General features: G+C 35.5%; 1 protein-coding gene across 1 annotated transcript in view; it reads left to right on the top strand.

Moving 5' to 3' along the window:
* Positions 1 to 18,623, top strand: part of bmt2 (base methyltransferase of 25S rRNA 2 homolog) — a 51,347-nt gene that overhangs the window by 17,575 nt on the left and 15,149 nt on the right. The window contains exons 3-4 of the mRNA XM_034027068.3: positions 1,382 to 1,510; positions 4,312 to 4,407. Of these exons, the coding sequence (XP_033882959.3) occupies positions 1,382 to 1,510; positions 4,312 to 4,407 (225 nt within the window). The remainder of the gene's footprint in view (positions 1 to 1,381; positions 1,511 to 4,311; positions 4,408 to 18,623) is intronic.

Here is an 18,623-nt window from a genome sequence, read left to right on the forward strand (position 1 = left end):
CCAAAGAACAATTTAGCGAACAAAATCATAAAAACAAACAAAACAAACAAACCAAAAGAAATAAAAAGGTAATCGATAAACAGATATATGCAGTGTAATTGTCTCTTGTTTCTGCTGTGTGTATTTTAAAAGTGGTACAGAGTTTGTTTCTCACTGTCAGTAAAACAAATGGGAAGTTCTGTGCCAAAAAAATAAGCTCTGACTCAGCAAGTCGTATTCTCTAATGTAATTTAGCTAATTCTTTAAAATGCTGTAGTCGGAATGGTAAAAGTGGTCTTTCTGTCTTCTCAGCAGAGAGCTTAATACTCTCAGAGCTACTGTCTGTTTTTACAAAGTTATGTTATTCTGTACCAGTTCTGTTGACTGACCCTTTCTAAGTGATTGGGGGTATCATGCTTTAAAATACCTTGTTCAAGGTGCTGAAAAGAAAGAAAGCAATTAATCAAACCGGTGCTGGAGAACAAGCTTCATCACAGACACAGTGAAAGATTGATGACCGGTTTAGTGTGCTGCCATACTTTTTAGCCGTTTACTGAACTACAGATCTTTTTAATTATTCACAGTATTAAAGTGAACACTTGCACTAGTTAAACAGCATTTTGTGAACATTGTGAAATATAACAGACATGTAAAAGTGAAATTTTGTGATGAAATGTACATCTTTTCCAGTTATAGGCCAATTTGTCATTTTTTATATTTTTGATTTCTGTGTGTTGCTTTCCTAGATTATTAATGAATTAATTCAACAAACACCATTCTGTTCAACCTTCTTCTTAACTAGCATTGTATTAAAGTGTTTAAAATGTAAAACTATAGGTGGTGACGTGCTAATTGGTTCTGTTGCTGTCTGAAATCTTTTATTGCAGCCAATTTCCATTATAGAGAGAACACTGCATATTTTTCTGTAAACCTTTCATTCTTTCTCACTTTTCATATATTCTCACAGATTATGTCAAACGTGTACAGTAATATCAGAGAAGAACTAGATATAGTTCCCAACACACACACACACACACACATATATATATATAATGTGTGTGTATCTCTCAGATATAGCAATGGTTTGGTACTGTATGCAATAGATTTACTTATAAGTGAAGATGACTATATAATGGGAGTGGCAAATCCATTCCCGTCAGGCCTTGCCACATGTGTGGTAAAAGGTGTACCGAACCATTCTGTTTAATTTATTCAACACATACTTTTTTTACCATCGAGATTGAATATCTTTTTGCAATTTGTCCATACATAATTAAATAAATCAAACCATTTTAAACATGCAATTCCAATCATCTGTTCTGAGCATATCTAATAGAAATTTACAAACAGACTTCCTTTTAGCTTAAAATATAATTAGCTTCTTTCTTGTCTTTTTTTTCAGCATTTGCCAAGAGTACTTTCTAGATGGTGGAATGAAGAGAATGCTTGAGAAGGATGAAAAAAGTGCGCGCCTTGCTATTAATATGACCAGTACAACGCTGCATCTGAATCAGAATAATGCACCACAGACGTAAGTTCAAACTACTGGAAAAATATCCCGTCTTTGTGTGTGCACATGTTTGTAATATAATAGACGTATCTTGTGTGTTTTCAATGTAGTGAGCTCAGTGGTTGCTGGTCCAATGAAGGAGATTATATATATATATATATATATATATATATATATATATATATATATATATATATATATATATATATATATATAAATACATTTCTGAAAGACTGTAGTACTGTAGTACTGTGGGTTTCATTTTTAGGAACCAGTAAAAGGCAAAGTAAACCAACAGGGATTTCCAGAGAGTCACATGTGTCAAATTGAATTTGTGTCTGAAAGCAGAGTCTTTATCACAAATATTGAACACCAGATGGGCTTTAATTAAATTGCCCAAGGAATGGATGTGAATTTATAAAAGACAGACAATTGTAAATTTGGTTCTGTAAGCAAAAAAAATACATCTTTGAATGTGAACGTATTTGTTGATTAGCCACTTATGACAACTGGCTGACTCAAAGCTGTGCCCAGGAACTGTTGTGGTAAAATGGGAACCTAATTGCCGACAAAATAAACAAATGCTAAATAAACAAATAATAAATAATAATAATAATTAGGCTATATTAAGTAAGTTTCAAGTTAAAATCCATTTAATTTCATTAAATTTACTCTTAGAAAATGACTGCACTGATTATTTTATTGCAAAAGTCTTTTTTTTTTTCCAAACTCATGTAACTGATGAATTCACATGTTTTATTGTGTTAAAACGATTGTGCGAAGGTGGCAGGATAATACTGAAACTTCCAGTTCTTGACTTCCCTCAAACTTGCCAGTTCCAGCATCCCTGAAGTCAATCAACAATAAGATTAGTGGGAAGCTGCTGGGAAGTTCAGCGAAGTACATAATATGCAAATTGGGTTGTGCTTGGGAATGAAGAACAGCCATTTGCTGTGCATGTTTTTTCCGAACCACTTCCCACATAAACTGAGGCTGCTATGCATTCAATTTGCAGTAGTAAAAGCAGAATACAGTACATTTTACCAGCCAAACCGGTTTGCTAAGCTACTTGGACAAACTTTAGTTAATCTACTTGGTGTTCCCTAAAAATGTCCCCCTATGTAACTACAAAATAGTTGGACAATTAAGTGGCATGATGTGTCGCACATTATAAAAATCTGTCTTGGAAGATGGCTGCTGTGCTGATCAGTCTCCATGCAGGCTTGGGTAATGGTTCATGACTATGAAAATCTATCCTGCAGAGCATGCTGTTCTGATCGATACAGCTTGCTCGCTACCTGTATATATTGTTTGGGTTATTGTGCATATTGATTGATTGCATTTTAGATTTTAAAACCCTCTGCAGTCATTGTCGTCTTCTGTAAGTCTTGGCAGATGACTCTGATTACACAGAGGCCAATCAGCATTTGCCTCGTGTGACATATACTATTTTTTAACAATGCATAGATTTTTTTAAAAGTTGAATTCGTTTTTATTTCTAAACTCACTTAACAATCTAGGTAAATATTATAACATGGCTTTTATGTAGCAACGAAAACTGACCAAATGAAACATTGCATTTTTACTGTCAGATAGAAGTTTTGATCTTGACATATACATTTTAAATACTTCACTGGTTAACTTTAATTGGGGAAATGGCATAACCCTGTTTGTGTTGGTGGCCATTTAAAACAATAGAAATGTCCATTTATCATAGTTGTACTCGCGCTATTTGCTCAGTTTATTTTTAAGTTTGTTTTTCAGAAAGCGAAATCCATAAAAAAAGGTCCTTGCAAAACACTATTTTAGTGAGTTTGTTTTTCAGGATTAGGTTGCAGAAATGTCAATGCAGCTTAAATAATTACTTTGGAAACCATGATCCTGCGAGTCTGTGTGGTGTCTGTTTTTTTATTTATTTATTTACTTATTTATTTATTTATTTATTTATTTATTTATTCCTTCCCCTGTGTAATCTGGTAGGTTAACTTAGGTCAGCTTGTGCTAGTGTGTGTGTGTGTGTGTGTACCTGCAGCATAATAATATCCCTAGGAACCCTTCTGCATTGAGAGTGTGTCCTGAATTTGAACAAACATTGGCAGATGTGTGTGGGCAGTTCAAAGCAGCATCGTCATTGCTCATGCTCTGTGGTGTCTTCTGTCGAGACATTTGTTTTCCGGAAACAATGCTTTCCTTTGGCCCTGTCCACACTATGCCTTTAAACCGCATTAGTTGCATTTAAGCCGGCTTAAAAGTGCTAAATACGGTTTGCATCCACACTACGCAGCATTTAATACCGTACTCGAGGAGGTAGTCTCGAGTCCGGTTCTAAATTAGATCGCATCAGGTAGTGCGGTTTATCAGAAGTGTGGATGCTGTAATACCAAACTACATGTTTTGTGTATCCTCCAATATCCCAAAATGCTTTGTGGTATGTTTGGCGAAATACTCAGCGCAGGGCGTCTGCTAAGAAATAAATAAAAAAAATAAATAATAATAATAATAATAATAAAATTAATTACAAAAACACAGCGTTAAATTAGGCGACTGCAAAAATGAAATGCGAGTTAAAAGTAGGATCGGGGATGAACAAATTACGTAATTTGTCAGCTCTGTTTGAAATAAAATTAAGAGGACCAGAATTCGGCTCAGGCAAGATATGAAGGTAAAAACAAAGATTGTTTTGAAATTAACAGCTTTTTCTGAGTTTTTCTGTGTGTGTGTTCGGATTTACTTTTTCCACAATACTTGTTATATTTCATTTATCGTTGCTCTGTGTTTTCAGTTTTCATACTAATGATAGCATCTCTTTTTTGTTGATGTAGACATTGCAGAAGTGAAGAGATGAATAACTGTAGCTGCACATATGGGACCAGCCTTGCAGGAGGTGGCAGCCCGCTGGAGGCTATTGAGCCGTCATGGTAGGGGGAACTATAATTGCTTCCAAAGAAATGTGAAATACAGTGCAAATGAAATCTTTCACCACATTGTGGATGACCTGTCAAAATAGCTTTGTTAGTCATTGTCAGTGATCTCAGGATCCATTTGCTTACCTTAATTGTCGTCGTCTTGTTCTTTGTGTTTACTTAAATGCAGATTATTTGTGCAGGTATTTGTTTTTCTAAAACATAATATATTAAAAAATGTGGTTGCTTCTTGCTGCTTAATTGCTTTGTGTTTTGTAGGTCAGGTTTACTCTTTGGTTTAGATATAATCCAACCATAAGACATAAAGCACAGGAAGTGATTAAGAACCAGGAATACATTCCTTCTTGCACATTCCACTATGATGTGTAGGGTTGGACGATAATGACATTTTTAATTCTAGATTATCTTAAAAAATCCACAATACTGATTATTTTGCGACTTTCTCCCAGGTTAGTAGAAGCCTCTCTCATGCATTTTCTTCTTTCTCTGTGTGCTTTTCGTTTATTGACTTTTTTTAAATAAAGCCATTCCACTGTTTACACCCACAATACAGGAGCAAGCTGCATTACACAGAGAGAGAGAGAAAAAAAACAAAAAAAAACCTCTCGGAGCAGTGGTGCTGATCCTTTTAAGCTTTAAATGTCAGAAACACGACTGTTGATGATAATACAGTTGTTGATAATTGTTCTGCAGAATAAACAGTGAACACTAAACACATTATCGATAATATCCCAATAATCTATTGTTCCAGCCCTAGTCCTGAAGTTGACCTTTCCTACAGCTAGCATTATTCTTTACTTTTGAGTTATCCTTTTCAGACTGAAATGATCTGGAAGATTCTGAATTTAATTTAACCACATGAATATGTTGTGCATCATTTGGATTGAATTCACAGCAGTTAACACCATAGTCATTTTTCATCTTGCTGGAAATTATCTCATTTTGGGGCATTTGAAATTATTTAAAACCTCATAACCCTTGTTTTCCTAAATGAAGATCGGGTAGTTATTTAGTGCTAATCCAGTTGCTGCTGTTTTGAAGCAGCCTTAAAAAAAAAGAGACTCTGGATATTTTAAATAACTTTTAAATTTGAATTTGTTTACGAGGAATTTTATGACATTTTGAAATTATGGAGGAAAAGCTTTTGAATATAAATCGCATCATTAATTTAAAATAGGAAACCAGAAAGATCAATTAGGGACTGTCATCTCCGCGCTGCCACTCCCTTTTCGGTTACTTGAAATCCGCTTTTTGCATAGATATTTAATAAACATATTTCATCTTTGTTCATGGGGTGGTTTTTTTTTTTGTTTGTTTTTTTGTTAACTTAACCGACAGTGTCCAGTGATCATGGAATTTGTAATCTTTAAGTGTGATTTCACCCAAAATCCAGGGGGATTAACCCTTTTTCATGAAATATTGAAAAAAAAATGTAATTGCTCTATATGGGGGAAAAATGTCATCCTCATATGAGGTTGTCACGCATTTGCGTCTTACATATGTCCCCATATAAAGACTAGGAGAGGTTTTTTTTTAATCTGTCCCCTTAAATAAAAGGGTTAAGCAATAAATGTATTAATCCAATGAACATACAGTACAACTTAAAGGATATAATAACGACAACCCCAGACGTGTTCCATTTGACCAGCAGTTCAATTCATGGGTTTCCCAACGGAACACTTTTGCCACTTTCCATGTTCAGCATGGGAACTTTCAATAGAGAAACAGCTCATTTGGTGCCACCTATGGGATTCTTTCCCCATGTTGCCATTATTGTATTGCAAATATAAGTGGCAAGTTATAAGCGTTACATTCACATGATCCATACAGTTGACACAATGACATGTTAAAGTGGCGTGTTTACTTTGTAATCAACCAGTTACTGATTTTGGAGATGTACACAGGCTTGAAGGGGCACCTTGTTAATTTATTTTGGGTGTAAACATGGTAAATATACAATACATATGAATTTGTTCCTTATGTGTTATTCTATTTTATCTTCAATTAAGAATTTGTTTAAGAACAGGAAAGGTACTTTTGAAGAATGATGTCCATCTCAGTTCAGTTTTACTCCATGCTTTAACATAATACCATTAGCATTTTAGCACTCTTGTAAGATGCAGGTTTTAAGTGTAATTAAAAGATAAATAATTTCTTAAGTACCCAAGCATCTGCTGTAGATCTTATTGTATGGTAACTATAAGGTTTGTATTTGCAGGGTTATTACTGCCTTATCCATAACTATAAAATATGTTGTATGTAGTAATACTGAATATTAATCCCCATAGCCTTGGGCAGTTCTTTTACATGTAATTAGATGTTTGTTTCAAAATGAAACTGTAATTGTATATTTTTTATATGTCCCAATCAGAGAATAGACTGGTCATTTTAAACAGTCTGGCATGACTGTACTGTAGAAAGTGATGAGCTATTTTATCTAGTTTTCCAGAGTGGTGCACAGCTCCTCATGACTCAGCATCAATTTGAAAAAGGTTAATTTGATTAGGCAGAACAAAAGCATAACTTAACAATTTAATGTTCTGTGTTTTGCGACATCCTGCTCAAGGAAAGATATTTAAAGAGCGTCAAGCAGAGTTGAATTATTGTGAGTTATCTGCAACGCCGTATTTACTGTCCCCAAATATTTCAAGAAAAATGGGATTTTGTAGCATTGTAAGATATATATATATATATATATATATATATATATATATATATATATATATATATATATATATATATATATATATATATATATATATATATAGAATGAATCAGTGGTTGGAAATTCTGGCCTGTGACTGGTTAAAACCTCATCATAGGAGCAAAAATAGTTTGAGCTGTTGCCCTAACATCCTTACACCACTGGGTGATTGGTTCACATCACTGTCATTCCCGCCCCTTTTAAAAGATATGCACTTCTCCCCTGCACTCCTCACAACAAGAGAAAATGGCTGAATTTGAAAAAACACTGCTGAATAGTGATTCTGTGACTTAAAATGAATTACAAAACATACTACAAATGAAAGATGCTCCAAACACTAAAATGGTGATTAAAATGTCACTGTTTTCTGACTTTCTGAAATTCAGCTCGATGATGTAAACAAATATGACGGCCAGTATGTAAACTGGATTATGCAGCAGTCAGCAAGCCGTATGGAGAGCTGGATATATATACAACCTTGCCTCGCTTATTTTGTTGACTGATTCATATATTAACCACTTCAACTCCAGATGTAAAAATGAAACCCCTTCCCAGGTACCAGATTTTGAAAATAATGTTTTCAAACCTGTAATTGCTATATGTTAACATATGATGAATAAAACACAAATAAATGACTTAAATTGTGTTTTTCATTATAGAGATAAAACCTTTTTTTTTTAACAATGAAAACAAAAACTCTGCTAATAACAATAATAATCAGTAATTATCAAATAAAAATCAAACAACATCAAAACGTGTGCCATTATCGACTTGCTCTGTGCCATTTATTAAAATGTTCAATACAACAGAACCCAGGGTTGCTTTCTCAACCACTGCACATTTTTCTTGTGTCTCTTCTTTTCGTTTTCGTAGCAGACCCTGTACCTTTTTTACGGTGTCTGCTTCGCTTGTGTTGGAGGGATAGTCACAAATGCGTGTACACAGCTACTTTGCGCAGGCATTGTGATGGATCTGGCTGCCGCATTGCCTGCACCCAGTGCTGTGTTTTGATAGTATTTCGTCACAGTACTGCCATTTCAAACCAAACAGCTTCCCGTTTGCAGCTGGCTTACCTGTAAAGTAGCTGCATGCTCTTCTGTTTGTACAGGTTGTACTGTTCTTGGCTCCACATCCTCTTCATCATCATCGCTGAGTGATAAGTTAGTATCACTGTCGCTGGTATCGAAATCCTCTGAACCAACTTCACTCCCGTTGCTCATTATAGAAAGACCACGTACGTTGCCATGTTTAGCTTTCGCTAAAAACTATATAAACTGTAACTAAACAAGTAAAACTAATAATAAATAAAAAAATAATAATTTAAAACGCTATATATATACTTTTAAAAGCTAAATGGCTTCCTGCAATATATCTCAGCCTTCTAAAAGCCCACAGCTAGACTGGAATCGCTACATGATACGCAATTGGATACAAATGTCACCTGACCCTCCCCCAACTTTCATTGCACATTCCACAGTACTAGCACTGCCTTAGGGAATGAAACCTGAAACGCTAGACTGAGAAACCGATCATAGAATAGAATGTGAAACTTGACGTACGCACGTACGGCATGGTACTGTAAGTTGGTTTTCATTTGACGTACGTCATGGTGTTGAAGTGGTTAAATATGTACTGCAGACTCAGCCATAGTGTTACCTCCAGCCTACGGCTTCGGGCATTATAGTCCTGTTGATAAGTCTTCCCTTGGGTCAATACAAGTGAAGGACAGAGGTACATTGAATAGGCAAATGCTGTATTGGTTCTTACGAATAGTGTGTCAGTAGTGATTTTGTGATATTAAACTCCGTGGGTAAACCTGCCATATCTGAAATGTACAAAATCATTGAATGTGACTTTTTTTCTTTAAATTACATTAGAGCTAAAACAGCTTCCATGGCACACAATGCCAAACTGTTTTGCACCATAAAACAGGTGCATGTCTAAGAAAGGATCTTGCAATAAAACAAAGTGATTTCTGGCTTTGTGAATTGTGCACTGTATATATGGAGCACAGTAACAGTTTTACAGCTGTGTTTAATGGCTGTTACTGCAGTAAGATTGATCAGGCAGATTTTTTTGCTTCTAGGCTTCTGGACCATAATGTAATAAGAGCCACTGGTTGGCTGTGTCTGTACCTGCTGAAATGGTGAGTTATGGTCAGTGATGAATTTTCTTGACGTGGCAGCATTTTTCACTTTTGATCTTCAAAGCATTAAAGTGGGCTTCAGTTACTGTGCGTTTCAGCATCTGCTGAAGATCAGACTTCCAGAATACAAGTAGATTAATGGGTATAACCATACTGTATGTTTATCATTATTTACATTTTTCCAAACGGTACAATTATAATGAGCTACAAGAATTTGAAAGTGCAGTTGACAGCAGAGAAAAGAGCATATTGCATGGTGGCAGTGTGGAGCTCTGAGAGGTCAGTTCTGCAAGCTCTACTGAAATGCAACTGTTAGTGTTTTCGTCATGAACTGTATCAGGAGAAAAGGGGGGGGGGGATAATGTCAAAGAAAGGATACTGTAAAACAAAAAAAAAAACTTTCAAGTATGTCAGCGAAGCGACATATTTAACCATGTACCCTCTAAAAAAAAAATAATAATAATTTAAAACTTGTTTGCATGTATAAACTATATTCATAATTAGATGTCAAATGTGACTTGTCAAATGTGCATAAAGGGACAGATCTATCAAGGTCTTTATATTCAAATGCAATCAACTTCATTTTTCATAATGCAAATCAAACTGCAAATATTACAAAATAACATTGGTTGTTCTTCAGTTGATTATTTCAAAAAATTGTGCAAACTGCACCTGCAGTGTTTACGCAGGGGTTATCAAATTAACATGCAAACCAATTAGAACAATCGGATTAGGATTTCACGTGGAAAAATAAAATGCAGGTTGAAACTTTTTCTGACGCCAAGACAAGTAGGAGTGGGTCGAAGCTATGTTTTAAAGCAGTATTTACTATAACTGATAGAATATTTGATGGTTTTTGCAGTTTGCGTTTGCTAATCTGTTCATGCAAACTATCTCCAATTCCTGGAGCAGTTCAAATCTAAAAATAAAAAACAAACACACATAACACAGTGTCCTTTTTTTGTTATAGTTTTGGCAAACTTCCCATCAAGGACACATGTAAGCCCATGTGTTTGCTATTATCTCACTTGACAGGTTGCTGAAGCACTGACACATGCTTTTGTTTCATCCCACGTCGACTGCTGTAAAGCTATTTTAGCAGCTCTGCCACACTCGCACCTCTGCTCACTTCAGCTGTGACAGAAATCAGATGCCAGATTAGAGAATACATCTTTGAAAATATGAGCACATTACTCAGTGAGCAAATCCCCTGTTTTGGTCAATATGCCAGTCTGTAAATGTTGTAAATGTTTTTGTTTGGGTTTTTTAAACTCTGAAATTTTATTACAAAAGGTACCTGGGATGCAAATTATGTTTTAATCCTCTAAAATGTACTTAAACTCATTTAATAGTTTAGCCTTTCCAACTGTTTGGGCTTATTTATTTTAATTCTACAGTAGTCTCTGGCTAAGAAAACACCCATCGGGAAGCAAGTGTTTTCTAAGACTTAGCCATTTATGTACCGCCAAGTACATAAATAAATAAATATGTATTACATGTCATGACACATGTGCATCAGCATATGAAATGAACTGAATAAGTAAAAGAAAAACAATAGGCAAGTGTATGTTAATAAACTATAATAATAAGGTAAGACAAACTAACATTAATAAACTAACTGTCAAACTAAATTAACACAGCACCCCTACACAAGACATGCACATTATTTAACAGAATGGTGAAGCAACTCACCAGAACGCGAAACGCCAAATTGCTCGGCGACTTGTGTCTGATTCAGGTTTTTTTCAAGAGCTTGAACAATTTTTTGTAGCAAGAGTAACAGCTGTGTATTTTACCATTTGTTTCCATGCCATTTTGTAGCGATGAGGTGCACTCGTGGAAATTGGAATACAAAACAAGTCCATGATATGACGGCGATTCTGGAAAGAGTGAATCAACAGACAAGTCACTTTTGAAAAGACTGAATATACCATTGTAATTTAAGTTTGAGTTATCAGGTTACAAAACAGTACTGTATCCGTTGTGAATGAATCGCTATCAGTGCAGAGAAGGTGTTCTACTAAATGAAGTTCCTTTATCTGGAGCTTTACAATGGGAAAAATCTGTTTCACCATAAGGGTGAGAAAGACTTGGTGTCTACAACTATTTAGTGTGAAATACTATTTTTGTGTGAAATAGCGTTGTATTAGTGTAGGTATTTGCTTTCTTTTTATTTTGCCTTTGCAACTATTTGAGCCTGGGTTTTTTTAACAGTAGTTTATAAGCGGTGTGAAATCGCGTAGCCGACCCGCATGACACCAGGTCCTGACCCAGGTAGGTTCCAACCCGGGTAGAGCATGCCAGTGTGAAAGAGGCTTAAACCTACAAAGATTGCACTTCTGAGCAGACTTTATCTGAAAATGATGAAGTGTAGCAAAAAAATTCCAGATCAATCTTTTTCTTTCTGTACGCTTGAACAAATTTAGCATTTATAGATAAACTGCTGGCATTTAAATGAAGATGGATGAGCTTGTCACCCATGTAATAAGCATCTTCTTTAGTTTAATAGTATGTTGATGGATACAGATGAACAATATAAATCTTTCAGGCCTGTGGCACAAGGATCCATGCTGGTCCCTATATATATACTGTACAACCTGCTGTAAACATGTGTTCTGTTTCCAGTGCTGACAGTATTCAAAACAAATCTGTACGATAGAATCACAGGCTTGTAGAAAATAAGTCTGTTGATTTACTTGTTTTATAGCTTATCATTTGTGTACTAAATGCTTTATTTCTGAAGGGAGTTAGTTTTAGAAATGACCATGGCAACTGTGAGTTAGTAAGTGGAAAATCTTACTACAAAATTACTGTTTCACAATAGGACCGAAATTCCAGCTGCACCCCCCTAGAGGTAATTTTCATTTCATTTCAGAAACACAGCTTTTAGAAGTGGTTTAAAGAGGACATTTCTGCTTGAATAGACAGTAGGCATGGTATAAAATGATCCCAGCAGAAACAACATCAACACCAATCCTGGGACACTATCACCCTTCATTTAAATGTGCTTTATTTTGCTCTTATCTGCCCCCTATTTTACTGCATTTAATCCTGTACTTCAGAATACTGTAATATGCCAAGTGTTTAACCTGTAGTATTTTGTATTTAATCATATCCTGATGTAACTATCACTATTTAATCATATCCTGATGTAACTATCACTATTATCTGCTGTATTATTGAATTGTGTTTTGTAACACTTGTACTTTGCTTGAACAAAAGTTATTGTATCTCTTGCTCTTATTGTATTACTTGTATTGTAACACTTGAAATGTATTTGCTTACGATTGTAAGTCGCCCTGGATAAGGGCGTCTGCTAAGAAATAAATAAAAATAAATAATAATGAAATTGAACTTTTAGATGTTCCTCAAACACACACACAGACACACAAATATAAATTTGAAGTAGTAAAACTTGTAGAAATTATATTTTATATAATTTTGTGTCTGTGTATGTGTGTTGGAAAGGTAACCAGACAAACAAGTAGCTAATGCGCAGCGTAATTCAGGATGTGTGCGTCAACACGTGAATTCATTTCTCTTGTTAAATGTTTTTATCTTCATGGCAACGCATGAAGCTCTCCTCACGATATTCCGAGTCGTCTTTTTTTACTTAGTAAGCAGACACGGACATTTAAATATCCTCTCCCCAAAATTACTATGAATTGAGTAATCTTCATTGGTACGGCTGATTTTTTTTTTTCCTAAATCAGGACTGCATAGCAACGCATTTCCTGAAAAGTACGGCAAACAGGTCGTGAGGAAAACCGTCCTGACTTATGCATGTCAACGCCGCCAATGTGAGTGATCGAACAAACTAAAACCACTCGGATTTAATTTGCAGTTATTTGTCTTGTCATTTTATTTATCCATTTGATATACAATCATTTTGACTTCACTTCCTTAAATTCGACAATCAAATACATCTCCCATTGGTGGCTCTTAAGGTATGGCTAAGGAAGGTATGGTCCTGCTGTAAAAATGATGTCTGAGCTCAGAGTGAAAGGAAATATCACATCCAGGCAGCTTTTATAATGACTTAATACCGCAGTTAATTTCCAGTTGATTGGGGTTCAGTTGAATAGATGAGGAAAAGGCAGCTTTTCTTGTTGTGAAATTAATTTTTAATAACATATTAAAGGGAATATAACAGAAAAAACAGGTATTCCCTCAGCCCTAATATAAAATATCCATTTGGGACAGTTCAATGTTGTAACATGATGGCACTCAAAAAGCAACTCTTATGTTTTCTACATCCTGCTATTCTTTTAAAGGATCATGGCTGAAAATATACAACCCATTGCAAAATGACTGGCGGAGCACAACAAAGCGTTGCCTGATCGCGTATGATTTGTATTGTATAAAGTCTTCATGACGCATATTAGGTATTGATCCATCCTGCTTTGATGTGATAGAACTATAAAGTCTATAATGGTTTTCTTATATATAGGAGTCTTTAGAGTGTGTGGTCTTTTGTGCTTTTGTGGACGAGATTATTTATCTCCAGATACAGTTAAACTAAATAAGAAATATAAAGTTGAGGAAACCTGATATAGGCTTTGTCAGCACAAAGGAGTTTGTATAAATTCTACTGTAGTTTAAACAAATACTATACCCAGTGGCGGTTATAACCAGCCTATAATTTGATGTAGGTTAGGAATAACTATAGTCTAAGACGCAGTTTTCTAATCATTTTAGCTAAAAGATTGTTGCAGATGACCAAAACACTAATGCAAAAACACATCAAATGTAAACACTTCAGACTCTAACCTCAAAATAGGCTTTTAAAAACTAAAAAGCCGATTTAATTAGTAGCAAAGAAGTGGAAAAAGTGCTGATTTAATTTTAACTTAATTTTCTGTCAAACTGTACAATTCTGCCTATTTCTAAGAGACCCCAATATTACGATGTGTTCAATAACTTGTGCAAAGAGAAGCAAATTATGATAACGATAGCTCGACATTAATTTAGAGCTGTGACAGGGATGAATGTCACTGACATGCCTAATCTTATTGTTCAAAAGTGGTTCACATTTTTTCAAATTCAGATATAATTGAACATAAGATTCCTTTTCATTTGAAATGAAGCAGAAAAAAAGTAATTTACTTGCTGAGAAATGTATGTCTCTGCAGCCTTTGGATCTCCTTTACAATTGCTCTGACTCTTATGAGTGGTGATTATGATTCCTAGCAACGATTTGATTTAATCCTTGTGTGTATGAAATGCATTGCCATAAGAAAACCAAATAACCCTTTCATAGTGAATAGCACTGCAGTCTGTGTTTACTAAATTATGTGTTTGCTTTATGCCCTGTAAACCATTATTCATTCTGCTATAAATATAAAATCAAAAAACATCAGGCATAATAGAAATAATGGCTCAGTTTTCATTGTTACTGACTAAAATAATTGTTTTTCCCAGGTACTGTAGGTATATACTGTAGACTTTTTGTCTCTGCTATTATAGTGTACTTGTTTACAGAACAGCTTGGCCTTTTTTTATTACTGTTTGTGACTGAGCACCGAGTTAGATCACTTGGCACGTTTGTTGTCTGTGAGACAAAAAACATTTTGTAAACTCTAAATTTTTTGAAAATGGAACATTTTTGTCTTATATTCTGTTACTTCAAAACATGGAAAGTGGGTGAAGTGAAAGTGGCAGTTGTTCTGTTTACATAGTGATGTTCAGTGTAGTGGAGATAAACACTCCATTTATAATTGTGAAAGGAGGATTATGTCATCGGTCTCTGGCAACCAATCCAACACAATTCAATTTATTGTCATCACTGATCTGAATCACTTCATACTTGGTACATGTAACTCACATTAAATAAAGGTATGGTTCAGATGCTAAACCATTATCAACACTGCAGTGCTACAAATCTTGATATGTAAAAAGAAAAAGAAAAAAAAACATTCAGTAAAGTGCAGAAAAAACAGAGGGCATTTAAAAAAATGGAAAACCAGATTTACAACATAAATGAACCTAATATAATGCCTCTCATCTTTTGGAAACATAAAAGTACATGTGGTTTCCATAGTGATGTGTCAACATTTTATTTATTTATTTATTTATTTATTTATTTCGCTTTGTGCCTGCAGGTACATCTCAATAGTGCAGAGAGACCTAAGTAGACCATACTCTGTAATAAACAATACAACAATTATACATCCAAGCAATATCAATACAAACACATGTATACACACACTCACACATACATAAAATACACAAATATATTAAAATATATTAAAATATACCAATATTTATATTGAATACATTACAACTAAACCAAGTTTAATAAATATAACATCATAGTAATTCTGAATCACATCTAGTTTTACTACAGGCTGTATTTTAAAGCAAAGAGGCCAACTATTTAAACCTGATTTGTTTTTCTATGTATATGTTTCAGCTGGCTAAAATGTATAATTGTGGACAAAAAGAAAATGTGTATATGTTCTGTAAATTCCTAATGAAAGCAAGTTGTTAGCGGTCTTTAGCTTGGCACCCGAGTGCGGAGTACAGCTGCAGTGCATTCACATTTAGAAGCTTTCAAGTGCTGGACCTCTGTTTCAGCTCTTTGGTCAGAACTACGACAGTGCAAGATTTTTCCTGCTTGACTGGCAGCAGTAAGTACAGCGACAGAGTTGTACGCATGCCACACATTACAGTTTTACCAAAATATCTGGAGAATACTTACCCAGTTGTGATGAACCTTTTTAAATTCTTCATCCAAAGATTGTTTCATTTCATGGGCTTGCATAAGTATGCAACATCAGTTGCTAAAGAAAGTGTGCATGCCCATTATGCTTTTGAAGGGATGCTGAATTATTTAGACAGTGGGGTGAATATTCAAGATAGAATTAAGGAATAATTCATCATTGCAGTGCCACATTGTTGTAACCTCTTTCCATACCAATGATACAAACCACAGACTTTGAGAGACATTACTGCCTTTATTGTCGGTAAACAAATGTTTTCTATGATTCTTTTAGTCAAGATCCATTACCAGAGCTAACCATTTCACAGGTTTAATCACTGGCCATATCAATGATCCAGACCTAGCACTTCATATTGCTCTAGGGTTGCATAAACACTTCAGTCCAAATGATCCTCTGATCCAATATGGGTGCCAAAATGAATTTTTGTACTGTCAAGCAAGGAGTTTGAGTCACATGTATAAGTTTGTGCTTCAGCACCAGGTAGTATACTGTAACTACTGAACTGTAATTTGTAAATAAATTGCAGAATTGCATGCAAGTGCCTGACAGATCTTTGGCGAATGATGCTGCAGCAGCAGTCTGTCATTATTGAACCGGCATCTGTTCTTGTGAGTTATGGGCATACTGCAGCTTGTGCACATCTCTGTTATCCTTAATGGTAGAGAGGAAGTGCTAAGAGTGATTTATATTAACCCCTACGTGGTTGCTAAGTCAGGATACAAAAGTGTAACTTTTTGTCATCAATTATGAATCCATCTCAATTGTGAGACCTTGTGTGTTGAGCTGTATTTGGTCTCTTTCTCTCTTTCTCTCTGCTTCATTGTATTCATGTTTGGCAGTTGATTCCATTAGCAGCAAAGCCTTTGGAGTTTGTGCGTTACGCAGTTTTCAGCATCCCTAGCTGGTATAATTTATCTAGCATTTCACTTTACTGTGACGTATTTCATTCCCATCCTGTTTCTATTCATTATGAAGCCCTAACAGTGCACTTCTAGTGTAACCACACAAGTCCCTGGTGGCAATAAATGACATTTTCCACTCTACAAAGCACAGTGTCGTGCAGCCAAGACTATTTACTGTAATCATTCAGGATTGTTAATGGCTATTGTAGGAATCTTGTAGAACAAGGTTGTCATGGTGACAGTTCACATACACATTTCTGTGTGCTGCAGTGCAATTTATCCTTCAATTAACAGCTCTTGGTTCATTAGTAACCTTTTGTAAGCTTTTTGTTGTGTGTGTGTGTTTTTTTTTTTTTTTTAAATATGATATGACATTTGGCTATTCATTTGTACAGATTGTGGTCTTTTTATGACAGCTATAATTGGATTGCATACAATTTCAGTGAAAGAAAAAAGCTTAGTACCTTTTAAAAATTATCATTCTTCCCAAAGGATTTGTTTTTAGCCTCTCTATATATATATATATATAGATAGATATATATAGATAGATATATATAGATATATAGATAGATAGATAGATAGATAGATAGATAGATAGATAGATAGATACAGCTCTGGAAAAAATTAAGAGACCACTGCAAAATTATCAGTTTCTCTGGTTTTACTATTTATAGGTATGTGTTTGGGTAAAATGAACATTTTTGTTTTATTCTATAAACTATGACAACATTTCTTCCAAATTCCAAATAAAAATATTGTCATTTAGAGCATTTATTTGCAGAAAATGACAACTGGTCAAAATAACAAAAAAGATGCAGTGTTGTCAGACCTCGAATAATGCAAAGAAAATAAGTTCATATTCAATTTTAAACAACACAATACTAATGTTTTAACTTAATCAATATTTGGTGGAATAACCCTGATTTTCAAGCACAGCTTTCATGCGTCTTGGCATGCTCTCCACCAGTCGTTCACATTGATGTTGGGTGACTTTGATGTCACTCCTGGCGCAAAAATTCAAGTAACTCGGCTTTGTTTGATGGCTTGTGACCATCCATCTTCCTCTTGATCACATTCCAGAGGTTTTCAATGGGGTTCAGGTCTGGAGATTGGGCTGGCCATGACAGGGTCTTGATCTGGTGGTCCTCCATCCACACCTTGATTGACCTGGCTGTGTGGCATGGAGCATTGTCCTGCTGGAAAAACCAATCGTCAGAGTTGGGGAACATTGTCAGAGCAGAAGGAAGCAAGTTTTCTTCCAGGACAACCTTGTACTTGGCTTGATTCATGCGTCCTTCACAAAGACAAATCTGCCCGATTCCAGCCTTGCTGAAGCACCCCCAGATCATCACCGATCCTCCACCACATTTCACAGTGGGTGCGAGACACTGTGGCTTGTAGGCCTCTCCAGGTCTCCGTCTAACCATTAGACGACCAGGTGTTGGGCAAAGCTGAAAATTGGACTCATCTGGGGGTGCTTCAGCAAGTCTGGAATCGGGCAGATTTGTCTTTGTGAAGGACGCATGAATCAAGCCAAGTACAAGGTTGTCCTGGAAGAAAACTTGCTTCCTTCTGCTCTGACAATGTTCCCCAACTCTGACGATTGGTTTTTCCAGCAGGACAATGCTCCATGCCACACAGCCAGGTCAATCAAGGTGTGGATGGAGGACCACCAGATCAAGACCCTGTCATGGCCAGCCCAATCTCCAGACCTGAACCCCATTGAAAACCTCTGG

This window comes from Acipenser ruthenus, chromosome 7 (genome assembly GCF_902713425.1).
Source record: "Acipenser ruthenus chromosome 7, fAciRut3.2 maternal haplotype, whole genome shotgun sequence".
In the NCBI taxonomy this organism is placed as follows: Eukaryota; Metazoa; Chordata; class Actinopteri; order Acipenseriformes; family Acipenseridae; genus Acipenser; species Acipenser ruthenus.